The sequence below is a fragment of the Neophocaena asiaeorientalis genome, unplaced genomic scaffold (genome assembly GCF_003031525.2).
Source record: "Neophocaena asiaeorientalis asiaeorientalis breed wild unplaced genomic scaffold, Neophocaena_asiaeorientalis_V1.1 scaffold24, whole genome shotgun sequence".
Taxonomy (NCBI): domain Eukaryota; kingdom Metazoa; phylum Chordata; class Mammalia; order Artiodactyla; family Phocoenidae; genus Neophocaena; species Neophocaena asiaeorientalis.
This window is the reverse complement of record NW_020185317.1, coordinates 6,328,424-6,348,742: the sequence shown is the minus strand read 5'-3', so window position 1 is coordinate 6,348,742 and position 20,319 is coordinate 6,328,424. Positions and strand designations below refer to the sequence as shown.

The 20,319-nt window shown below is 37.3% G+C and overlaps 1 protein-coding gene across 1 annotated transcript in view; it reads left to right on the top strand.

The window, feature by feature from the left end:
* Window positions 1–20,082, top strand: part of WDR75 (WD repeat domain 75) — a 41,309-nt gene extending 21,227 nt beyond the window's left edge. The window contains exons 9-21 of the mRNA XM_024733640.1: window positions 2,173–2,331; window positions 3,177–3,236; window positions 3,329–3,444; window positions 4,892–5,067; window positions 6,094–6,251; window positions 6,711–6,891; window positions 7,695–7,789; window positions 8,774–8,869; window positions 9,468–9,637; window positions 10,217–10,276; window positions 13,111–13,260; window positions 18,988–19,079; window positions 19,465–20,082. Of these exons, the coding sequence (XP_024589408.1) occupies window positions 2,173–2,331; window positions 3,177–3,236; window positions 3,329–3,444; window positions 4,892–5,067; window positions 6,094–6,251; window positions 6,711–6,891; window positions 7,695–7,789; window positions 8,774–8,869; window positions 9,468–9,637; window positions 10,217–10,276; window positions 13,111–13,260; window positions 18,988–19,079; window positions 19,465–19,669 (1,718 nt within the window). The 3' untranslated portion in view covers window positions 19,670–20,082. The remainder of the gene's footprint in view (window positions 1–2,172; window positions 2,332–3,176; window positions 3,237–3,328; window positions 3,445–4,891; window positions 5,068–6,093; window positions 6,252–6,710; window positions 6,892–7,694; window positions 7,790–8,773; window positions 8,870–9,467; window positions 9,638–10,216; window positions 10,277–13,110; window positions 13,261–18,987; window positions 19,080–19,464) is intronic.
* Window positions 20,083–20,319: the final 237 nt, after the last annotated feature.

The window sequence follows — 20,319 nt, the reverse complement described above, 5'->3', positions numbered from 1 at the left end:
AAGGTGGTTTCTTCTGCCCTTCCTCATCAGTTTCTTTTTCTCTGCTGTGGTCCCTGCCCAAAGGCCAAGACCCGTTGATGTATATTGTCACTGGGACTTTTCTCTATTTTGTTGCCCTTACCTATCTTGTCCACCTCCTCTCACACTAGTTATTAGTCACAGCTTTTTGTGATGGCCTTACTTATTACCCTTAAGTCCTGGGACAGTCAGGATTGGCCTTCTCAGGTGGGGTTTGGGGAAGAAGGAATAGTTAGATTAGTTGGCACTCAAAAAAGAGAATACCAAGTGCCTCTATTGTGAGCCATGGCTTTCATATAGGAAGTACTGCAGATCATCTTGGCTATTAGAGAGTTGAATTCTTGATGTTATTTTTTAAATCATGTGAGTATTTGTGAGAAATAATATAGTACATGGTTGTCAGTGAATGTATCTTATCTTCACCCTCCTCCCCACCAAAAATACAAATGAGTATGTTTGTGGCATTGTGTGTACATATGTCTGTAATGTTTCAGGCAGTGTTGTTATTCTCTCCTGACCTAAGGTGGTTTCTTCTGCCCTTCCTCATCAGTTTCTTTTTCTCTGCTGTGGTCCCTGCCCAAAGGCCAAGACCCGTTGATGTATATTGTCACTGGGACTTTTCTCTATTTTCTGTACTTGCCCTTACCTATCTTGTCCACCTCCTCTCACACTAGTTATTAGTCACAGCTTTTTGTGATGGCCTTACTTATTACCCTTAAGTCCTGGGACAGTCAGGATTGGCCTTCTCAGGTGGGGTTTGGGGAAGAAGGAATAGTTAGATTAGTTGGCACTCAAAAAAGAGAATACCAAGTGCCTCTATTGTGAGCCATGGCTTTCATATAGGAAGTACTGCAGATCATCTTGGCTATTAGAGAGTTGAATTCTTGATGTTATTTTTTAAATCATGTGAGTATTTGTGAGAAATAATATAGTACATGGTTGTCAGTGAATGTATAGGTATGAGAGAGTTAACAGAAGAAAATTAGTTGTCTGTGTAAATGAACTACAAATTATAGGGTTTTTTGAGAACTGTTTATAAGTTAAGGCAAATGTTAACAGTATAAACTGTTTTGGCTCTGCTTTGAGCGCAGTCATGCTTGCTGTGAGCATCTAATTTATTGTTTACTTCTTTCTGATTCTTAAGCCTTTCTTATTTCAGTGCTCTAGGACCTCAAGTTAATGTTGGATAAAAGTGGTATTGGTGTTCCCAACACAGGGGGAAAGTTTTCAGTGTTTTACCACTAAAATATTTGCTATAGATTATCTGTAAGTATTCTTGATGAAATTTTAAAGGTCTCATCAATTCCTAGGTTACTGAGAGTTTTTATCATGGGTCTGGAATTCTATCTTTTACTTTTTCTGCAACTGTTAAGATACTGATGATCTATTTCCCTTTTTTCTGTAAGTAGAGTTCATTACATTGGTTTATTTTCCAAATGTTAAAATAACCTCACATGCTTAGAATAAGTTTTACCCTGCAGTGATGTCTTATCTTTTTAATATATCATTGGATTCAGCTTGCTGATACTTCATTTGGTAGTTTTCATCTGTTATGAAATTGGCTTGTAGTTTTCTTAATGATGTGCTAGTTTTGGTGCAGAATTATGCTGATTTTTCCAAATGTTAAAATAACCTCACATGCTTAGAATAAATTTTACCCTGCAGTGATGTCTTATCTTTTTAATATATCATTGGATTCAGCTTGCTGATACTTCATTTGGTAGTTTTCTTAATGATGTGCTAGTTTTGATGCAGAATTATGCTGGTCTTCAAAACAAATTGGGAAGTGTTCTTTCTTTTTTGTCACCTGGAAGAGTGTAAAACTGGTTTATTTCTTCCTTAAATGTTTGGAAAAGTTTACTAGTGAAGCCAGCTGGGCCTGGAGGATGTTTGTTTCATCCAGTTTTTCTAGTTATTGGCAGAAGAATTTGTCAGCAACAAAGTAGTCACATGTTACTGGAAAGGAAAAATCCCTGAACCAGTGATCTTTAAATCTTTTGTCTTGCAAGTGTATTAAAAGATATAAAGACACTTGTTTGTGTGTTTTTTTAAATAGTTTATTTCTCTAACATAGGAAAAATCAAAACATCAATTATATCTTCCTGTTTTTTCCCCCACACACTGTCCTTTTCATTTCTTTGGGTGGATGAGAAGGCAGCAGTCTGCTGAGTGGTGGCCGTGAGTCTGTCCTCGTAGAATGGCGAGAGGCAGCAGAGAAGAATAAGGAGTTCCTCCCCCGTTTAGGAGCTACTATTGAACATATCTCAGTGTCTCCAGCAGGGGATCTCTTCTGTACTTCGCACTCCGATAACAGTGAGTCTCAATTTGTTGTCATGAGGAAATACAGTTTGTGTAATGTCATAAATTAGGTAGCATCTGTAGGAGATGGAAAATAAGAGACCTCAAACTAAGAGTAGCATAGGATTTAACGAGCATTTTTTTCTCTTCCATTTCTCCTCTTTCCTCCACCCCTCTTGCCCCAAGATGCCACCTGAATACAACATTTCCAGAGTTGTTTTTATGAAAGTGTAGGGCTAAGTGTATTTGGTTATTGTTGTGCCACTTATATTTAAAAATCTTTTCATGTGGAATGATTGGGGGAATAAAGGAGGTTTTCATAATACAATGGCATTCTCGAAAGAACGCTCTGAGGTTTTCCTTTGGTACAGCCATTTTCTCGGCGTGGGAGTCCTGTGGATTCTGACAGAAATGGAGCAGTCTTCTGATTTCTCCCCCGCATTTGGTCATCCTGTTACACCTCAGCTTGGATGTAAATCCCTTGCCCATTGCCTCCTTTCCCTTCAAAAGAGAGCATAACTGAGCAATCCATTAGTGCAGTGACTCATTTCAAAGTAAACAACCGTCTCTTTTGGGGCATATAAGTTTCTGAATTAACACTTCTAATGTATTCATAGTCACAGTAGAAAACTTAGAGACTCCAACAGAAAAAGCCCTCATCCCCACCCCTAGTTTTTCTGTTAAATCACAAAATATATTCCTAATTTTCCAGTAACACTCCAAGAAATTGAACATACTCAATTGTTTTGTATTCTGGTATATTTCAGAATGATATAAATTCACTTTTTTTTTTAAACCTTGAAGGTTTGACCTATTTATGTTTAGATGTTTGTTTATTTATTTATTTATTTTACCCACAGAGATGATAATCATTCACCGAAACCTTGAGGCATCCGCAGTAATTCAAGGCCTAGTGAAAGGTATCGCAGACCTCAGTGGATGTGGAATTGTGTACATTTTCAAAAGTGAATGTTTGTCTGATTTCAGCTATTGTTCATCACTTCTTTTGCAGACAGAAATATCTTTACCGGTTTGATGATTGACCCAAGAACTAAAGCTTTGGTTTTGAATGGGAAACCTGGCCACTTGCAGTTTTATTCTCTCCAAAGCGATAAACAGTTATATAATGTAAGATTTTTGATCTGTTAACTAGCCTTAAAACTAATGAAATATCTTATAGCACCACTGGCGTCAAGTAACTTATTGTATAGCTTCTAAAACAAGATCCTGTGCCTATGTTATTTGAACATAGTATTATCAGTTGTTTATAGCATGATTCTAATGAGGCCACAGTTGCAGATGAAGTTTGCATGTAAGCCAGTTGGCACTGTTCTGTGCGCTCTGTCTATTTTATTCTGTTTAAGACTACACTCTAAATTAACTGTTGCACACATCTGTGCCTTTGAGTCGTAAGGATAGGCAATGAGAATATGGATTAACAATACAGACCTGTCTCTGCTTTGTGGTGAAACAGTATCATATGTACATGCTGAAGATAAAATCTTCAGTGTAGATTAAAAAGGAACACTTCCCATAATCCTGGTAAATGCAATCCAGAATTTCCACTTTTTCTTTAGTGCCCCACAGTACCCTTTACAGATTTCTATCACAGCCACTGTAACACTTTATCTCTTTCTCTCCAACACCTTTAAACCACTCAAAGAAAGGAAACTTATTGATCTTTGTACATTTCTAGTGCAGTGCCTTCTATTTTATTCTGTTTAAGACTACACTCTAAATTAACTGTTGCACACATCTGTGCCTTTGAGTCGTAAGGATAGGCAATGAGAATATGGATTAACAATACAGACCTGTCTCTGCTTTGTGGTGAAACAGTATCATGTACATGCTGAAGATAAAATCTTCAGTGTAGATTAAAGAGGAACACTTCCCATAATCCTGGTAAATGCAATCCAGAATTTCCACTTTTTCTTTAGTGCCCCACAGTACCCTTTACAGATTTCTATCACAGCCACTGTAACACTTTATCTCTTTCTCTCCAACACCTTTAAACCACTCAAAGAAAGGAAACTTATTGATCTTTGTACATTTCTAGTGCAGTGCCTGGAAATAGTAGCACTTAATACATTTTTAGTAAATAGATGAGGAAACAATAAAAGAAACAATTATAAAGAAAATGCTGGCCTATTTAAAATGTTGTGCTTTTTTCACTTCTTAAAAATTGTAGGTTTCATTTTTGCTTTCCTTGTTTCTAGTGATGTGGAATCTAGCCTTGAGATTTTATGTAGAGCTATTTGTTCTTAGAAACAAAAGAAAAGCATTACTGTAACCTAAAGTTCTGCTGTATCATATAAATGGAGCATAGTCGTTACTAAAATTTAAGGTCATTGAAGAATCATCACCACCAAATTGGTATTATATAATATGCTCCATGTTTTCAATGGCAATTTTGATGTCTGTAAGTAATGATTAGTTCATTTTTCTCTTTACCTAAAAATCTGTTACTGTAGATTCCAGAAGGTATCTATGATGTGGTTAATTACCATTCCTTGAATGCTTTAACATGTATGTATTTACATTAATAAGAATTTTGGATTTTTTTTTAACCCATCAGTTAGATATTATACAGCAAGAATATATCAATGATTATGGTCTGATCCAAATTGAGCTAACAAAGGCTGCATTTGGCTGCTATGGTAATTGGCTTGCAACGGTGGAACAACGTCAAGAAAAGGAAACTGAGCTTGAATTGCAAATGAAACTGTGGACATATAATAAGAAAACACAAGGGTAATACTATCTATATAGACATTAATTTCAGAGCAGAAAATTATTTGACTTTCTAGTTTCAATTGTTGGTCTTTATGATGTTTCATTTTGTTAAATTTATATTAAGAGAAATGAAGGAGGTGTTATTCCTCTAATACAGCCTTTATGCTTTCTGCTCTGAGAAAGCATTGGTGTCCTCCAAATTATGAGTCACCTCATTGCATAAATAAGGAAACATGGAGAAGTGATACCCCCAAGAACACATACCTACTTCCAGGCAAATCCAGGATTAGAATGCAAAGGTCTTAGTTCCTTAGCTCTTTTGTGTTATATTACCTTCTTTGGGAAAATAGCAGTGGTAGGTGGTAGAGGTGTGGTGTGGTGTAGTCTTGATTAGATAAGGAGCCCACTAGTTTCTCATACCATGGCTGTAATAGCAATTTATCAAGTCCTTGCTTGTCAAGAACTGGGCTTAGTGCTTTCATGCCCATTGTCTTGTGAATCTTCACAAGATAGTCTTTCATTCATGCCAGTGTCCTGTCAAGCCAGAAACAAGCTTTGAGAGGTAGTTTGTATGACTTTAAATATTAAGTATTGACCAGGGCAGTGAAATAGGTAATGTTCTTTCTGTGCCGTCTTGCCACAAATAAGGGCTTTCATAGCCATTTCCTTTTTTGCTTATTTTCAAAAGAGTGAGGTATCTGTGTTCTACACAATTTCCCTGCAGTTTAGTATAGTAGCCTTTCAAGTATCATTTTTTGATGACCCCTATTTTATACTCATTCTGTACCAGTAAGCTGACACTATTTATAATCATCTCTGTTATGTACATTACACGAGGCCAGAGGTAATGTGTTAGAACTCTTTGCATCCTGTGGCCATTAGTGACAGAATACTCAATTGTTTGTCATGCTAGGTGATAATATATCAGTTGCTCATTCTTAAAGATGCTATTGTAAAATGTGCAATATGTAAGGAATTCTTAATACTCATGATAGTGTATCATACTGCCCTGGTACAAAAATAAATTGGTTTCCTTCCTACTAGGTTTGTTCTCAATACAAAGGTCAACATGCCACATGAAGACCACATCACAGCTCTCTGTTTCTGTAATGCAGAAAAATCTGAAAACCCCACCTTGGTTACAACAAGTAAAGATGGTCACTTCAAAGTGTGGATATTAACAGATGATTCTGATATATACAGTAAGTTACTTAAATATAATATGTCTGTATGTAGTGCACAGTTTTAAGAATTGATATATTTATCTTATGAATTGTATCCATTCTGGGAGGACATTTTCTACTTTGTTTAATACTATAGGATATTGCCCGATTTCAAAAGATTTTAGAGATTACATTTTTACATGCCTCTTCTCCCAAATCTTTACTTACTTTATGACATTCTTGATTAATCGTGTACTAGTTATTCCAGTCTGTGAGGGTACAGTAAAAAGGGCTTTTGCAGTAGTCCCTTTACTGTTCCACTAGAGGAAGATCAAGGTCTCTTGGAAGGGACGCAAATTTCAAATCAGTCAATGATTTGTAACTAAAATTTTGGAGAGGAGGTTTTTTGTTGTGTTTGTTTCTTAATCCATATTTCTTATAAATTCCGTAAAATATTATCTAGCATTTGTAGTATTTCTATGGTCTGTATTTTCACAGAAAAAGCTGTTGGCTGGACCTGTGACTTTGTGGGTAGTTATCACAAATACCAAGCAACTAACTGCTGTTTCTCCGAAGATGGCTCTTTACTAGCAGTTAGTTTTGAGGAAATAGTTACAATATGGGATTCGGACACATGGGAACTTAAATGTACATTTTGTCAACGAGCTGGGAAAATAAGGTAGGTAAATAATTGGGGGAGTATGAAGTACTAGGTTTCTTTTTTTTTAAATTCAAACAAGTCTTTCTACATAAACTTTAGTAATTAATTTATGCTTTCTCCAGAGGTATCCTGTGGGTCAGTGGTGCCAGCAGCTAACCAAAATACAGGGAAACAAAAAAATACTGGGTTTATGAACCATGTGCATTAGTTTTCATGGTTGTACTACACAATAATAGAAGATATATATAAGCCTCAGTAGATCCAAACAATGTTTATTTTCTCAGTATTTTCATAAAAGCGATGTTATGCTCAAACTTCATTGTTTGTAATAATGGCAAGAGAATGTAACAGTAGTATCTTCCATTTTATTTCCAGTAACTTGGGCATTTGAGGACAGAATGGGAAATGGCTGTTTCTAATTCCCAACATGTCTAATTCTGAATTTACTTTGTAAAACTTTCTTCAGAATTCATATTGCAGATTTTCCTCTTGAGACAAAGAAGCATAAAAAAGAGTTTTTGTTAAATAACTTGGTACATTTCACATACATTTTCTCTATATGTGTCAATTATTGTACCGTACAGCATATTAGAGAAAAGAATTGGTCATCAAATCTGTTTTCCTAAAGAAACAAAATAGCTAAATAAACCTTTACTGTTGTGCTCCTTACCCTCTTCCCTGCAGAATAATTATGAACAAAAACATACATGTCTATCTAAAAATTTGCATTGCACGAAGCTAGTACTATGCAGGAAGTCTGCAGTCCTTTGTAACTACGTGTGCTAGAACTGACTGTTGTTAACTTCCTTGTTTTAATCTAGGCACCTTTGCTTTGGGAGATTGACTTGTTCCAAGTATCTTCTTGGTGCCACTGAAAATGGCATTCTGTGCTGTTGGAATCTGCTCAGTTGTGCATGTAAGATATTCTTTGCTATAAAGTGATGACAAAGCACACAGGAAGTGGACATTAACTAGTCTTTGGCATTTGAGGACTTCTGGATGATATCTTCATATCTTTACCCAGAGAATATATAATTTTTTACGTGGTACATTGTACCACCAAACTTTGGAGTGCTATGCCTGTAATAATAGACTTTGATTACAGTTGACCCTTGAGCAATGCGGGCATTAGGGTTGACGACCCTCTGCGCAGTCAAAAATTCACTTATAACTTAGAGAGTCAGCCCTCTGTGGAGTCAGCCAACCTTGGATTGAGCAGTTACTGGTAGTACTTGCTATTTTAAAATCCACATGTATGTGGACCCTCATAGTTCAAATCCATGTTATTCAAGGGTCAGCTGTATTTATAAGCTGCCTAATTGTCATCAAATCATCTTCCATTATCCTCAGCTTTTTCCACTGTCTTCAGTGTATGACTTTGTTGCCCTCCATATTATCCATCCTCATAACAATTTGAGGAAAGTTTCTGATAGTTCATAATGCATATTAACCTGCAGTATTCCTGATAGCATTAAATTTGAATGTAGCCTATCACAATCCTCCTAACAAATGTGAACTTTGTGGCATTTTACTCATTCGAGTATATGTTTGGAGGACATTGTGGTTACTTTGTAATAATGTGTGTGATAACATTTTTTTAAATATTCTCTACAGTGATTCTGGTTAACATTTTGCCCACATTTAGCAGTAGTGGGAAAGCACCAGACAGAAGTTGCACTGCTTTAACTGTTTTTCTGCTTCTTGCCCCTCGTTTTAGCGCAGACTTCCACAGATTATGTCAGTGTGTTCTCCATGTATTATCTGGAATGGTAAAATCCCTCTTCCTAAAAATAATAGAATTGATTGTCCCAGTAAATATTGAGTACCTGGTTTAAATAACAAGCTTAAGAAAGCTTTTGGTAAATCTCTTCTTAGAAGTGAATCACTTTTTTTCCCCCAGTGGAGTGGAGTGCAAAATTAAATGTGAGAGTTATGGAACCTGATCCCAATTCAGAGAATATTGCTGCAATCTCTCAGTCTTCCATGGGTTCAGACTGTAAGTACAGACCATTCTTTGACAGAAGTAGTCTATTACCTAAATTTTCTTTTTAACACCTTTAATATAATTTGATTTAAACTTACCTTCAAATCAGATGTCCATTTGAAGCCATTTGCCTGACCACTGCCCTTCCTTTCTTGAGTTCCAGCTCCAGCACATCCCTCATTTTTCAACATGTCATTTGCTACTCAGCCTTCAAAATCCAAGAGACATTTTGCCTCTTTGAAGCATTCCTAAATCCCCCAAGGAGCTTTTATCATTCCTCTATGATCTTGAAGCTCTTTATACAGATCTCTGTTCTAGTGCTTAAGACAAAATACTGCCATAGTATTTTGGTGTCTGTTTTCTGCAGTTGACCCTGCTCTCAGAAACAAATTTTTGTTTCTGTTTTTCATCTTCAAAGCCCTCATTCCTAACCAGCTTGGCACATAGTAAGCATCAAGTAGATATTTGTTGACTCAAAGCCTAAAATAATCATGACCTTATCAATTTATTCAATGGGGTAAGTCCCAGGATGAGTGTGGTCTGCCAATCTGAGGCTGAAACTAACCTTTGCAGGCAAAATGTTGTTGTCTGTTTGTTTTTTTTTCTCTAGTGTTTGTGTTTAGACCTAGCGAGCCAAGGCCATTGTATATTCAAAAAAACATCTCCAGAGAGGAAGTCCAGTGGGGAGTGTTTGTTCCACGAGATGTCCCTGAATCATTCACCTCAGAAGCCTACCAGTGGCTGAACAGATCGCAGTTTTACTTCCTAACAAAATCACAGGTAACCATCCACCTCAGAAAAGGCGGTCATCTCTTATGTGTGATTTTCAGTTGCTTTACTATTTGATAGTAATAGCCCAGGGCAAGTGGAATAGTTTTATTAAAGGATTACTCCTCTCCCCTCCCACTCCCCTGCCAAATCATCTTATGTGCTCTGTACAGTCAAATTACTGGTGGGAGTATATTAGCCCACACCTTTGGGGTTAAGTATTGCTTGCATTCACTCACTCCGTGACACCAAAAAAGATATGACCTAGAAGATAACTAGAATACTTTAAATTGTATTTATTAGAATGGCTCTTTTTTAATTTTAGTATTTGATTTACCATAAAGAAATCAGTGGCTTAAGTTTGACCCATCAGTTGAATTTTATTTCATTACCAATTCTTAAAAATGATCTTTGAGGACAATCTTACAACTGTCACAGCAGTTATTAAATACGTTTTCAATCTTGTATTACTTTTCTGTGAGCAGATATATTTATATCAAGATGAAAAGTCAACATCATTTTCTAACTTTACCATTTAGATTTGCACTCTACAATTTATATTTTGCATCGTTCATTGACCTCTCTTTTCAGAGTTTATTGACATTCAGTACACAGTCTCCAGAAGAGAAACTCACACCAACAAGCAAACAGGTATGTTCTAGTCACTCGTGGTGCAGATCATGCACAGTGCCTCCCTGCAAAGATAAAGTTATCTTTTAGAACTCAGCTATGAGAAAAATGTTTTACCTGCCCTAAAGTGGAATTAAAATTACATACTTAGAAACTACTTGCTCCGTTTGATGTGATAGTGCTCTTTGAAAATGTAGTCTCAATTTGTAACATCAGTAATATATGCTTGTGATTTAAAGAATCAAATAGTTCTACAAGACTTCTTGGGGAAAACTTGAACATCACCACCACTGCCGTTACCCACAAAGATACTCTCAACTCTTTGAGTTGAAGTTTTTATTTACCTCCATATCTCTAAGAAACATGTTTATATTGCTAATTCCGGATTTTTTAGATCTAGGTATTATTTGTTAACTCTGATCTATTGAAGTTTCTTTCACACCACTCCCGCCATATACATAACATACCCCTCATATTTTCTGTCGCCTAATTTTTCCAGTATAGATAAATTGGTCAGGTCACTGTTCATCCTTAAACATGTAAATACAATTCATAGCTGAGCCACATAGTAATAAACAGGTTGTTTTTCCTTTTGTGACCAACTTCTTTTCTCTGGAGTTAATGATTGCCTTCTTTTTTCATTTGCTCAGTTTCCTATTTACTTCTCACCTAATTCACCCCTAATCTCTACCCTGTAAGTCCTCTCTCATTATTTTCAGACATATTAGGTATTCTTTCGAGTCTTGAAGAAATATTTTCAAGAGCCTCTGACCTTCTTTCTGAACTGATTGCCCTGTAAACCTGCTGCACAGTAATCATCTTAGGATCTACATTTGCTACCATTCTGGGGGTTTATTCACATCTACTGTAATAGATCCTGTAGTTTTTCTCCTTCTTTGGTCACTCCCTTGCTTTGGTAAAGCACATCCTATTGGTGCATGGGAAGTAAATTTAAGACATTGCATGTTTGCACATGCTTTTATTCTCTCCCATTGGATTGGTTGGTTGCGTAGAGTTCTAGGTTGAAAATCATTTTGTCTTAGAACTTTGAAGATACTGTCTTATACTTTATCTGTATCCTGACTTGTTTATTTTTCTCTGAAAATTCATTGAATTCGTTTAACATTTTTTTGTTGATCATTACTGTATGTTCTAGACATTTGGGATATATCAGTGAGCAAAAGAGTCAGGTCTCTAAACTAGTGGTGTTTATAGTCTAACAGGAAGGCACAGATAATAAACATCAAGTAAGTAAAATATATAGTATTTTAGAAGGCAATAAGAATTATGGGAGGAGGAATGGTGGGAAAGGGAATGTGGAGTGCAGTTTGCCTTTTTAAATAAAGCAGTCAAAACAGGCTTTAATGAAAAGACTTTGACTTTTCCTCTGAGTTAAATGTAGAGCCCCCTTCGAGGGTTTTAATCAAAAAACTGTCTAAGGAGAAGAATTAATTCTTTTGCTTTCATTTTCTCTAGAACTGCTATTATTTACTGCTGGACCTTCTAGAATGGTGCTCTCTAATATTCTTATTTTTTCTCCTGTTTTCTTCCTGTTGTCTGAGAGGTTTCCTCCTCTTTTCGTCTGATCCTCTATTTTTTTCTCTCTCTTAACATGGTTCATTTCCATTAGGTTTTTATTTCCAATATGTTTTGGAGATTTTCATCAAAGTCTGATGACTCTTGGCTGTCTGCTCTTATTTAAAAGTGAGCAAAATCGCCATTTGGAGGTTTTCTACCTAGGTGGAACTTGACCTCTGGCCTCCACTATCTGCCTGAGCTATTATGAGAAAATCTCCAAGTCATTATTTTTAGGACTTCTTCTCTTAGATTGGTCAAATTGTCCAGATAGATTTCTTCCGAATTCTTGCCTAAAAGATGTCAACCTGGCTGCCAGTGTTCTGAGAAGCACCCTCTATGGAACACAACTGCCTTCAGCTGTGAGGGCACCTCCGCCCCGCCACACACCAAGCCATCCTTTCTAAAGACACACTTTATTTCGCTCTTCAAGGAACATACTGCCAGCCCTCTGCTTGGGCTGAGGAGGAGATCTGGAAACCTGAATGCTCTCTAAATAGACCTTCAACCAGGCTAACTGGTTTCTTTCTTTTTTTTTTTAGCCTTTTACAGAGGAGGTACTGTTACTATTAGTACCAATTCTTGAGTGTTTGCGGGATTCTGCAGTATAAATGGGGATGCTTTTAGCTTTCTTCACCACCAGCTTAGAATCCTGCTTTCTCATTTCTCTACCAATTTTCTCATTTCTCATTTCTCTACCAATTTTCTCATTTCTCTACCACCATTCAAACTACTTTTCACTTTCCACATCACACAGTGTCTTTAGTACTGTGGATTTATGCTCTTTTGAAAACCCGTTTGCTTCCATTTTTGTAGGATTGGGGGCCTAAGTAGTGGTGGATGCACATTTTGTTCTGTCATCGAAGTGTCTGCTGTTAGCTTTTCACGTAGTAAATTGACTGCCCTCAGTTGCTTTACCTGTGAAATGAAAGAATCATACTAGATAATTTCTATAGTTCCTTCCATCGGACATGTTATGACTGTGATACTTCTTTTTTTTTTTTTTTGTGGTACGTGGGCCCCTCACTGTTGTGGCCTCTCCCGTTGCGGAGCACAGGCTCTGGACGTGCCAGCTCAGCGGCCATAGCTCACGGGCGCAGCCGCTCCGCAGCATGTGGGATCTTCCTGGACCGGGGCACAAACCCGTGTCCCCTGCATCGTCAGGCGGACTCTCAACCACTGCGCCACCAGGGAAGCCCTGTGATACTTCTTATTGCCTCAAAGGCAGTTCCTCTTCTTTAGTGAAGTAATTTATTTCCCTTTGTCTTAAATCCTTACAGCTATTAGCAGAAGAAACTCTTCCAACAACCCCATTTTATTTCATATTGGGAAAGCACAGGCAGCAACAGCAGGATGACAAGTTAAATGAAGCTTTGGAGAATGAACTGGTACAACTACCCTTAACAGAAAACATACCTGCAATTAGTGAGGTAAGTAATTATTAATTACTTATTAGTGTGAAACGTATGTTTATTATAATATTAATAGTGTAAATTAATTGCTTATACCAATATGAAATGGGTTATACACAATAAAGTTCCTTAAGTTCGAGTTTATTTATACAGTCAATCTGTAACAACTAATTTTTAAATAGTTATTTATACACTGCAATTTTTTTTGAATTTTTGGATTTTATTTATTTTTTTATACAGCAGGTTCTTATTAGTTATCTATTTTATACATATTAGTGTATACATGTCAATCCCAATCTCCCAGTTAATCCCACCACCACCACCACCACCCTCTGCCACGTTCCCCCCTTGGTTTCCATACCTTTGTTCTCTACACCTGTGTCTCTATTTCTGCCCTGCAAACCGGTTCATCTGTAGCATTCCTCTAGGTTCCACATACATGTGTCAATATACGATATTTGTTTTTCTCTTTCTGACTTACTTCACTCTGTATGACAGTCTCTAGGTCCATCCACATCTCTACAGGTGATCCAGTTTTGTTCCTTTTTATGGCTGAGTAATGTTCCATTGTATTTTTATACCACATCTTCTTTATCCATCCATCTGTTGATGGGCATTTAGGTTACTTCCATGACCTGGCTTTTGTAAATAGTGCTGCAGTGCACATTGGGGTGCATGTGTCTTTTTGAATTATGGTTTTCTCTGGGTATATACCCAGTAGTGGGATTGCTGGGTTATACGGTAGTTCAATGTTTAGTTTTTGAAGGAACTTCCATGCTGTTCTCCATAGTGGCTGTATCAATTTACATTCCCACCAACAGTGCAAGAGGGTTCCCTTTTCTCCACACCCTCTCCAGCATTTATTGTCTGTAGATTTTCTTATGATGCCCATTCTAACTGGTGTGAGGTGATACCTCATTGTACTTTTGATTTGCATTTCTCTAATAATTATTGATGTTGAACAGCTTTTCATGTGCTTCTTGGCCATCTGTATGTTTTCTTTGGAGAAATGTTTGTTTAGGTCTTCTGCCCATTTTTGCATTGGGTTGTTTTTTTAATATTGAGCTGAATGAGCTGTTTATATATTTTGGAAATTAATCCTTTGTCCATTGATTCGTTTGCAAATATTTTCTCCCATTCTGAGGGTTGTCTTTTTGTGTTGTTTGTAGTTTCCTTCGCTTTGCAAAAGCTTGTAAGTTTCATTAGGTCCCATTTGTTTATTTTTGGTTTCATTTCCATTACTCTAGGAGGTGGATCAAAAAAGGTCTTGCTGTGATTATGTCAAAGAGTGTTCTTCCTGTGTTTTCCTCTAAGAGTTTTATAGTGTCCGGTTTTATACTTAGGTCTCTAATCTGTTTTGAGTTTATTTTTGTGTATGGTGTTAGGGAGTGTTCTAATTTCATTCTTTTACGTGTAGCTGTCCAGTTTTCCCAGCAACACTTATTGAAGAGGCTGTCTTTTCTCCATTGTATATCCTTGCCTCCTGTGTGATAGATTAGTTGACCATGGGTGCGTGGGTTTATCTCTGGGCTTTCCTGTTCCATTGATCTATATTTCTGTTTTTGTGCCAGTACCATATTTTCTTGATTACTATAGCTTTGTAGTGTAGTCTGAAGTCAGGGAGTCTTATTCCTCCAGCTCCATTATTTTTCCTTAAGACTGCTTTGGCTATTCGGGGTCTTTTGTGTCTCCATACAAATTTTCATGTATTTTGTTCTAGTTCTGTAAAAAAATGCCATTGGTAATTTGATAGGGATTGCATTGAATCTGAAGATTGCATTGGGTAGTATTGTCATTTTCACAATACTGATTCTTCCAATCCAAGAACATGGTATATCTCTCCATCTGTTTGTGTCATCTTTGATTTCTTTTTGGGCCCTCCCCCTTTTTTTTTTTTTTTTTTTTTTTTTTTTTTTTTTTTTTTTTTTCTGGTCAGCTTTGCTTGTGGTTCAAGAGATTCTGCAGAGGACAGTCAGTGTAGCCAGTGACAACAGTGATGCTGTGTGTGTGTATGCGAGTATAAGCATCCCTCAGAACGTGAGCTGCCATACTTCACTCTATGTTGGAATCTCGCAAGGAGTTTTTAAAAATAAGGAAAAATTTTTTTTATGAAAAAGCCTTGGCTGCAGTCTAGACCAATCAAATCAGAATCCCTGGAGTGGGACCCATGAATTGGTATTTTTAAAAACCTCTTTTTCTTGATGCGTCTGGCTAAAGGTTTATCAATTTTATCTTCTCAAAGAACCAGCTTTTAGTTTTATTGATCTCTGCTATTGTTTTCTTTGTTTCTATTTCATTTATTTCTGCTCTGATCTTTATGATTTATTAGCTTCTACTAACTTTGCGTTTTGTTTGTTCTTCTTTCTCTAGTTCCTTTAGGTGTAAGGTTAGATTGTTTATTTGAGATTTTTCTTGTTTCTTGAGGTAGGCTTGTATTGCTATAAACTTCCCTCTTAGATCTGCTTTTGCTGCACCCCATAGGTTTTGGATTGTCATGTTTTCATTGTCATTTGTCTCCAGGTATTTTTTAATTTCCTCTTTGATTTCTTCAGTGTTCTCTTGGTAACGTATTGTTTAGCCTCCATGTGTTTGCGTTTTTTACGTCTTTTTGCCTGTAATTGAGTTCTAATCTCATAGCGTTGTGGTCAGAAAAGATGCTTGATATGATTTCAGTTTTCTTAAATTTACTGGGGCTTGATTTGTGACCCAAGATGTAATCTATCCTGGAGAATGTTCCATGTGCACTTGAGAAGAAGGTGTAATCTGCTGTTTTTGGATGGCATGTCTTATAAATAACAATTAAATCTCTCTGGTCTGTTGTGTCATTTAAAGCTGTATTTCCTTATTAATTTTCTGTCTGGATGATCTGTCCATTGGTGTAAGTGAGGTGTTACGATCCCCCACTATTACTGTGTTACTGTCGATTTCCTCTTTTATAGCCGTTAGCAGTTGCCTTATGTATTGAGGTGCTCCTATGTTGGGTGCATATATAATTGTTATATCTTCTTCTTGGATTGATCCCTTGATCATTATGTTGTATCCTTCTTTGTCTCTTGTAACATTCTTTATTTTAAAGTCTATTTTATCTGATGAGTATTGCTACTCCAGCTTTCTTGTGATTTCCATTTGCATGGAATATCATTTTCCAACCCCTTCACTTTCACTCTGTATGTGTCCCTAGGTCTGAAGTGGGTCTCTTGTAGACAGCATATATATGGGTCTTGTTTTTGTATCCATTCAGCAAGCCTGTGTCTTTTGGTCAGAGCATTTAATCCATTCACATTTAAGGTAATACCAATATGTATGTTCCTGTGACCATTTTCTTAATTGTTACAGGTTTGTTTCTGTAGGTCCTTTTCTTCCCTTGTGTTTCCCACTTAGAGAAGTTCCTTTAGCATTTGTTGTAGAGCTGGTTTGGTGGTGCTGAATTCTCTTAGCTTTTGCTTTTCTGTAAAACTTTTGATTTCTCCATCGAATCTGAATGAGATCCTTGCTGGGTAGAGTAATCTTGGTTGTAGGTTCTTCCTTTTCATCACTTTAAATATATCATGCCACTCCCTTCTGGCTTGTAGAGTTGCTGCTGAGAAATCAGCTGTTAACCTTATGGGAATTCCCTTGTATGTTATTTGTCATTTTATCCTTGTTGCTTTCAATAATTTTTCTTTGTCTTTAATTTTTGTCAGTTTGATTACTATGTGTCTTAGTATGCTTCTCCTTGGGTTTATCCTGCCTGGGACTCTGCACTTCCTGGACTTGGGTGGCTGTTTCCTTTCCCATGTTAGGGAAGTTTTCAACTCTGATCTCTTCAAGTATTTTCTCGGGTCCTTTCTCGCTCTTTTCTCCTTCTGGGACCCCTATAATGCGAATGTTGTTGCGTTTAATGTTGTCCCAGAGCTCTCTTAGGCTGTCTTCATTTCTTTTCATTCTTTCTTCTTTATTCTGTTCCCTGGTAGTGAATTCCACCATTCTGTCTTCCAGGCCACTTATCCGTTCTTCTGCCTCAGTTATTCTGCTATTGATTCCTTCTAGTGTAGTTTTCATTTCAGTTATTGTATTGTTCGTCTCTGTTTGTTTGTTCTTTAATTCTTCTAGGTGTTTGCTCTTTAGTCTTTCTAGGTCTTTGCTAAACATTTCTTGCATCTTCTCGATCTTTGCCTGTATTCTTTTTCTGAGGTCCTGGATCATATTCACTATCATTAATTATATTCACCGTCATTGTTCTGAATTCTTTTTCTGGAAGGTTGCCTATCTCCACTTCATTTAGTTTTTCTGGAGTTTTGTTCCTTCATCTGGTACAAAGTCCTGTGTCTTTTAATTTTGTCTATCTTTCTGTGAATGTGGTTTTTGTTTCACAGGCTGCAGAATTGTAGTTCTTGCTTCTGCTATCTGCCCTCTGGTGGATGAGGCTATCTAAGAGGCTTGTGCAAGCTTCCTGCTGGGAAGGAATGATGGTGGGTGGAGCTGGGTGTTGCTATGGTGGGCAGAGCTTGGTAAAACTTTAATTTGCTTGTTGGTTGTTTGGCCTGAGGCGACCCAGCACTGGAGCGTACCCGGGCTCTTTGGTGGGGCTAATGTCAGACTCTGGGAGGGCTCACACCAAGGAGTACTTCCCAGAACTTCTGCCAGTGTCCTTGGACGCACGGTGAGCCACAGCCACCCCCCACCTATGTAGGAGACCCTCCAACACTAGCAGATAGGCCTGGTTCAGTCTCCAGTGGGTTAGGAGACTAACCACTGGTCCTTCCCCTGGGTCCTGATGTACACACTACTTTGTGTGTGCCCTCCAAGAGTGGAGTCTGTTTCCCCCAGTTCTGTGGAAGTTCTGCAATCAAATCCCACTAGCCTTCAAAGTCTGATTCTCTAGGAATTCCTCCTCCTGTTGCTGGACCCCCAGGTTGGGAAGCCTGACATGGGGCTCAGAACCTTTCCCTGTGGGTGGACTTCTGTGGTATGTGTTCTCCAGTTTGTAGTCATCCACCCAGCAGTTATGGGATTTGATTTTATTTTGATTGCGCCCTTCCTACCATCTCATTTGCAGCTTCTCCTTTGTCTTTGGATGTGGGGTATCTTTTTTGGTGAGTTCCAGTGCCTTCCTGTCGATGACTGTTTAGCAGTTAGTTGTGATTCTGGTGTTCTCACAAGAGGGAGTGAGCACACATCTTTCTACTCCACCACGTTGAACCAATCTATTTACTGTGCAACTTTAATTCCCGAACTAAATGGCCTAAAACTTACAATTTCTGATTATTGTAGCCTGACATGGGTTTGGGGAGGGGTTATTTGCATAAAAGTAGGGAGTTCTTTTTTTAATCTATTTTTTTAATTATTAATTTTATTTATTTATTGGCTGCATTGGGTCTTCGTTGTTGCGTGCATGCTTTCTCTAGTTGCGGCGAGCGGGGGCCACTCTTTGTTGCAGTGTGCAGGCTTCTCATTGAGGTGGCTTCTCGTTTCAGAGCACAGGCTCTAGGTGCACGGGCTTCAGTAGTTGTGGCACGCGGGCTCAGTAGTTGTGGTGCCTGGGTTTAGTTGCTCTGTGGCATGTGGGATCTTCCCAGACCAGGGCTCAAACCCATACCCCCCTGCATTGGCAGGCAGATTCTTAACCACTGCACCACCAGGGAGCCCCAAAAGAAAAGTAGGGAGTTCTTTGGTTTGGTTTTTCTGTGGGGAGAGCCTACTGTTGATAAAAGCCTTGGCATTTCATCTTTTTAAATGAAACCCTGTTTTTCTGTTTTACTGTAGCTTCTTCACACTCCAGCCCATGTACTGCCATCTGCTTCTTTCCTGTGCTCCATGTTTGTAAATTCATTGCTGCTGTCTAAGGAGACTAAGAGGTAAGGCAGTTCATAAGATATGTTTAGATAAACAGGATGGTTTGTGTTATCCTTGATTAGAATATTCTTTCCCTGTATTTCTCTTTATTTCAGCTTTGACCTGTAGTTAAAGAATATAGGATTACTAAGTCAAATAAATAAAATTCATTGAAACTAAATATCAGAGATCTTTCGTGGTAATGTTTTAAGGGTTTCAAAATTTCATGTTTTATAAATTTACCTGTTCTTTTATAATAATCCATAATTTTTAAAGTGTATTCAGTAACAAGAATTTTCATTTATTTTGTTCATGATTATTTTTTCATAGATACCTTAAATTGGAAAGTTATTGTTTAGGAATATTTTTTAATAGTAATTGCTGTATTTTATTCTGTTATCGTTAAAGTGCTGAAGAAATTCCTGATGATGTCAGTATGGAAGAAGAAAAAGAAAGTGTTGATTCAGATGAAGAAAATAATTTCACTGAAGAGGTCCAGGATACAAATAACACAGATTTGGGAAAAGACATTATACATCAGTTGTCAAAATCTGAAGAAAAGGAACTGAGAAAATTTAGGAAAGTAGACTACAGCTGGATAACTGCTCTTTAAGCCTTGGAGAATAGAGAGAGAGGGTTTTACACTTTGTGTTTTTTTGTTTTGTGGTTCTTTTTTTGTTTGTTTTTATTGTATGTTGCTATTCCAGAATTCTATTTTAATGTCATTTCTGTTCATAAAATGTTAAATATTAACAGGCTCTACTTTTTAAATGACTGGTAATATTAAGCTATATTTGCATCATGTTTTAGTTGCTATATACATCATCTCATTTCACTTATCAGCCCTATAGAGTAGCTAGATATTTTCTTCACAGGTGCTATAGCAGAGCTGGGACTTGAATTTTTACAGCATAAGTCCCCCTGTCTGCAATTCGGAGATAGATAGATAGATATAAAAAGTCAAAAGGTTTTGTTGATGATGTTAAGCTCAGAATTCATTTGGTGAACAATTATGACCTGAACTGATATGAGGTTCTCTGTAGTCTTGTTTGATCCCTCTTAGAGTATTTCTCATAGAGAAATTTAGAGAAATGATTTGATTATGGTGGTATTTCACAGACCCCACTGAGGATTTTATATAATATGACCTGCCTGAAATCTGAAAAATTCTACATTCACATCATCTGGTCACATATCTTTCGGGTAAGGTCTTATCTACTATACTTGTAAATACAATTTTCATGACAGCCTTGGCAGATAAGA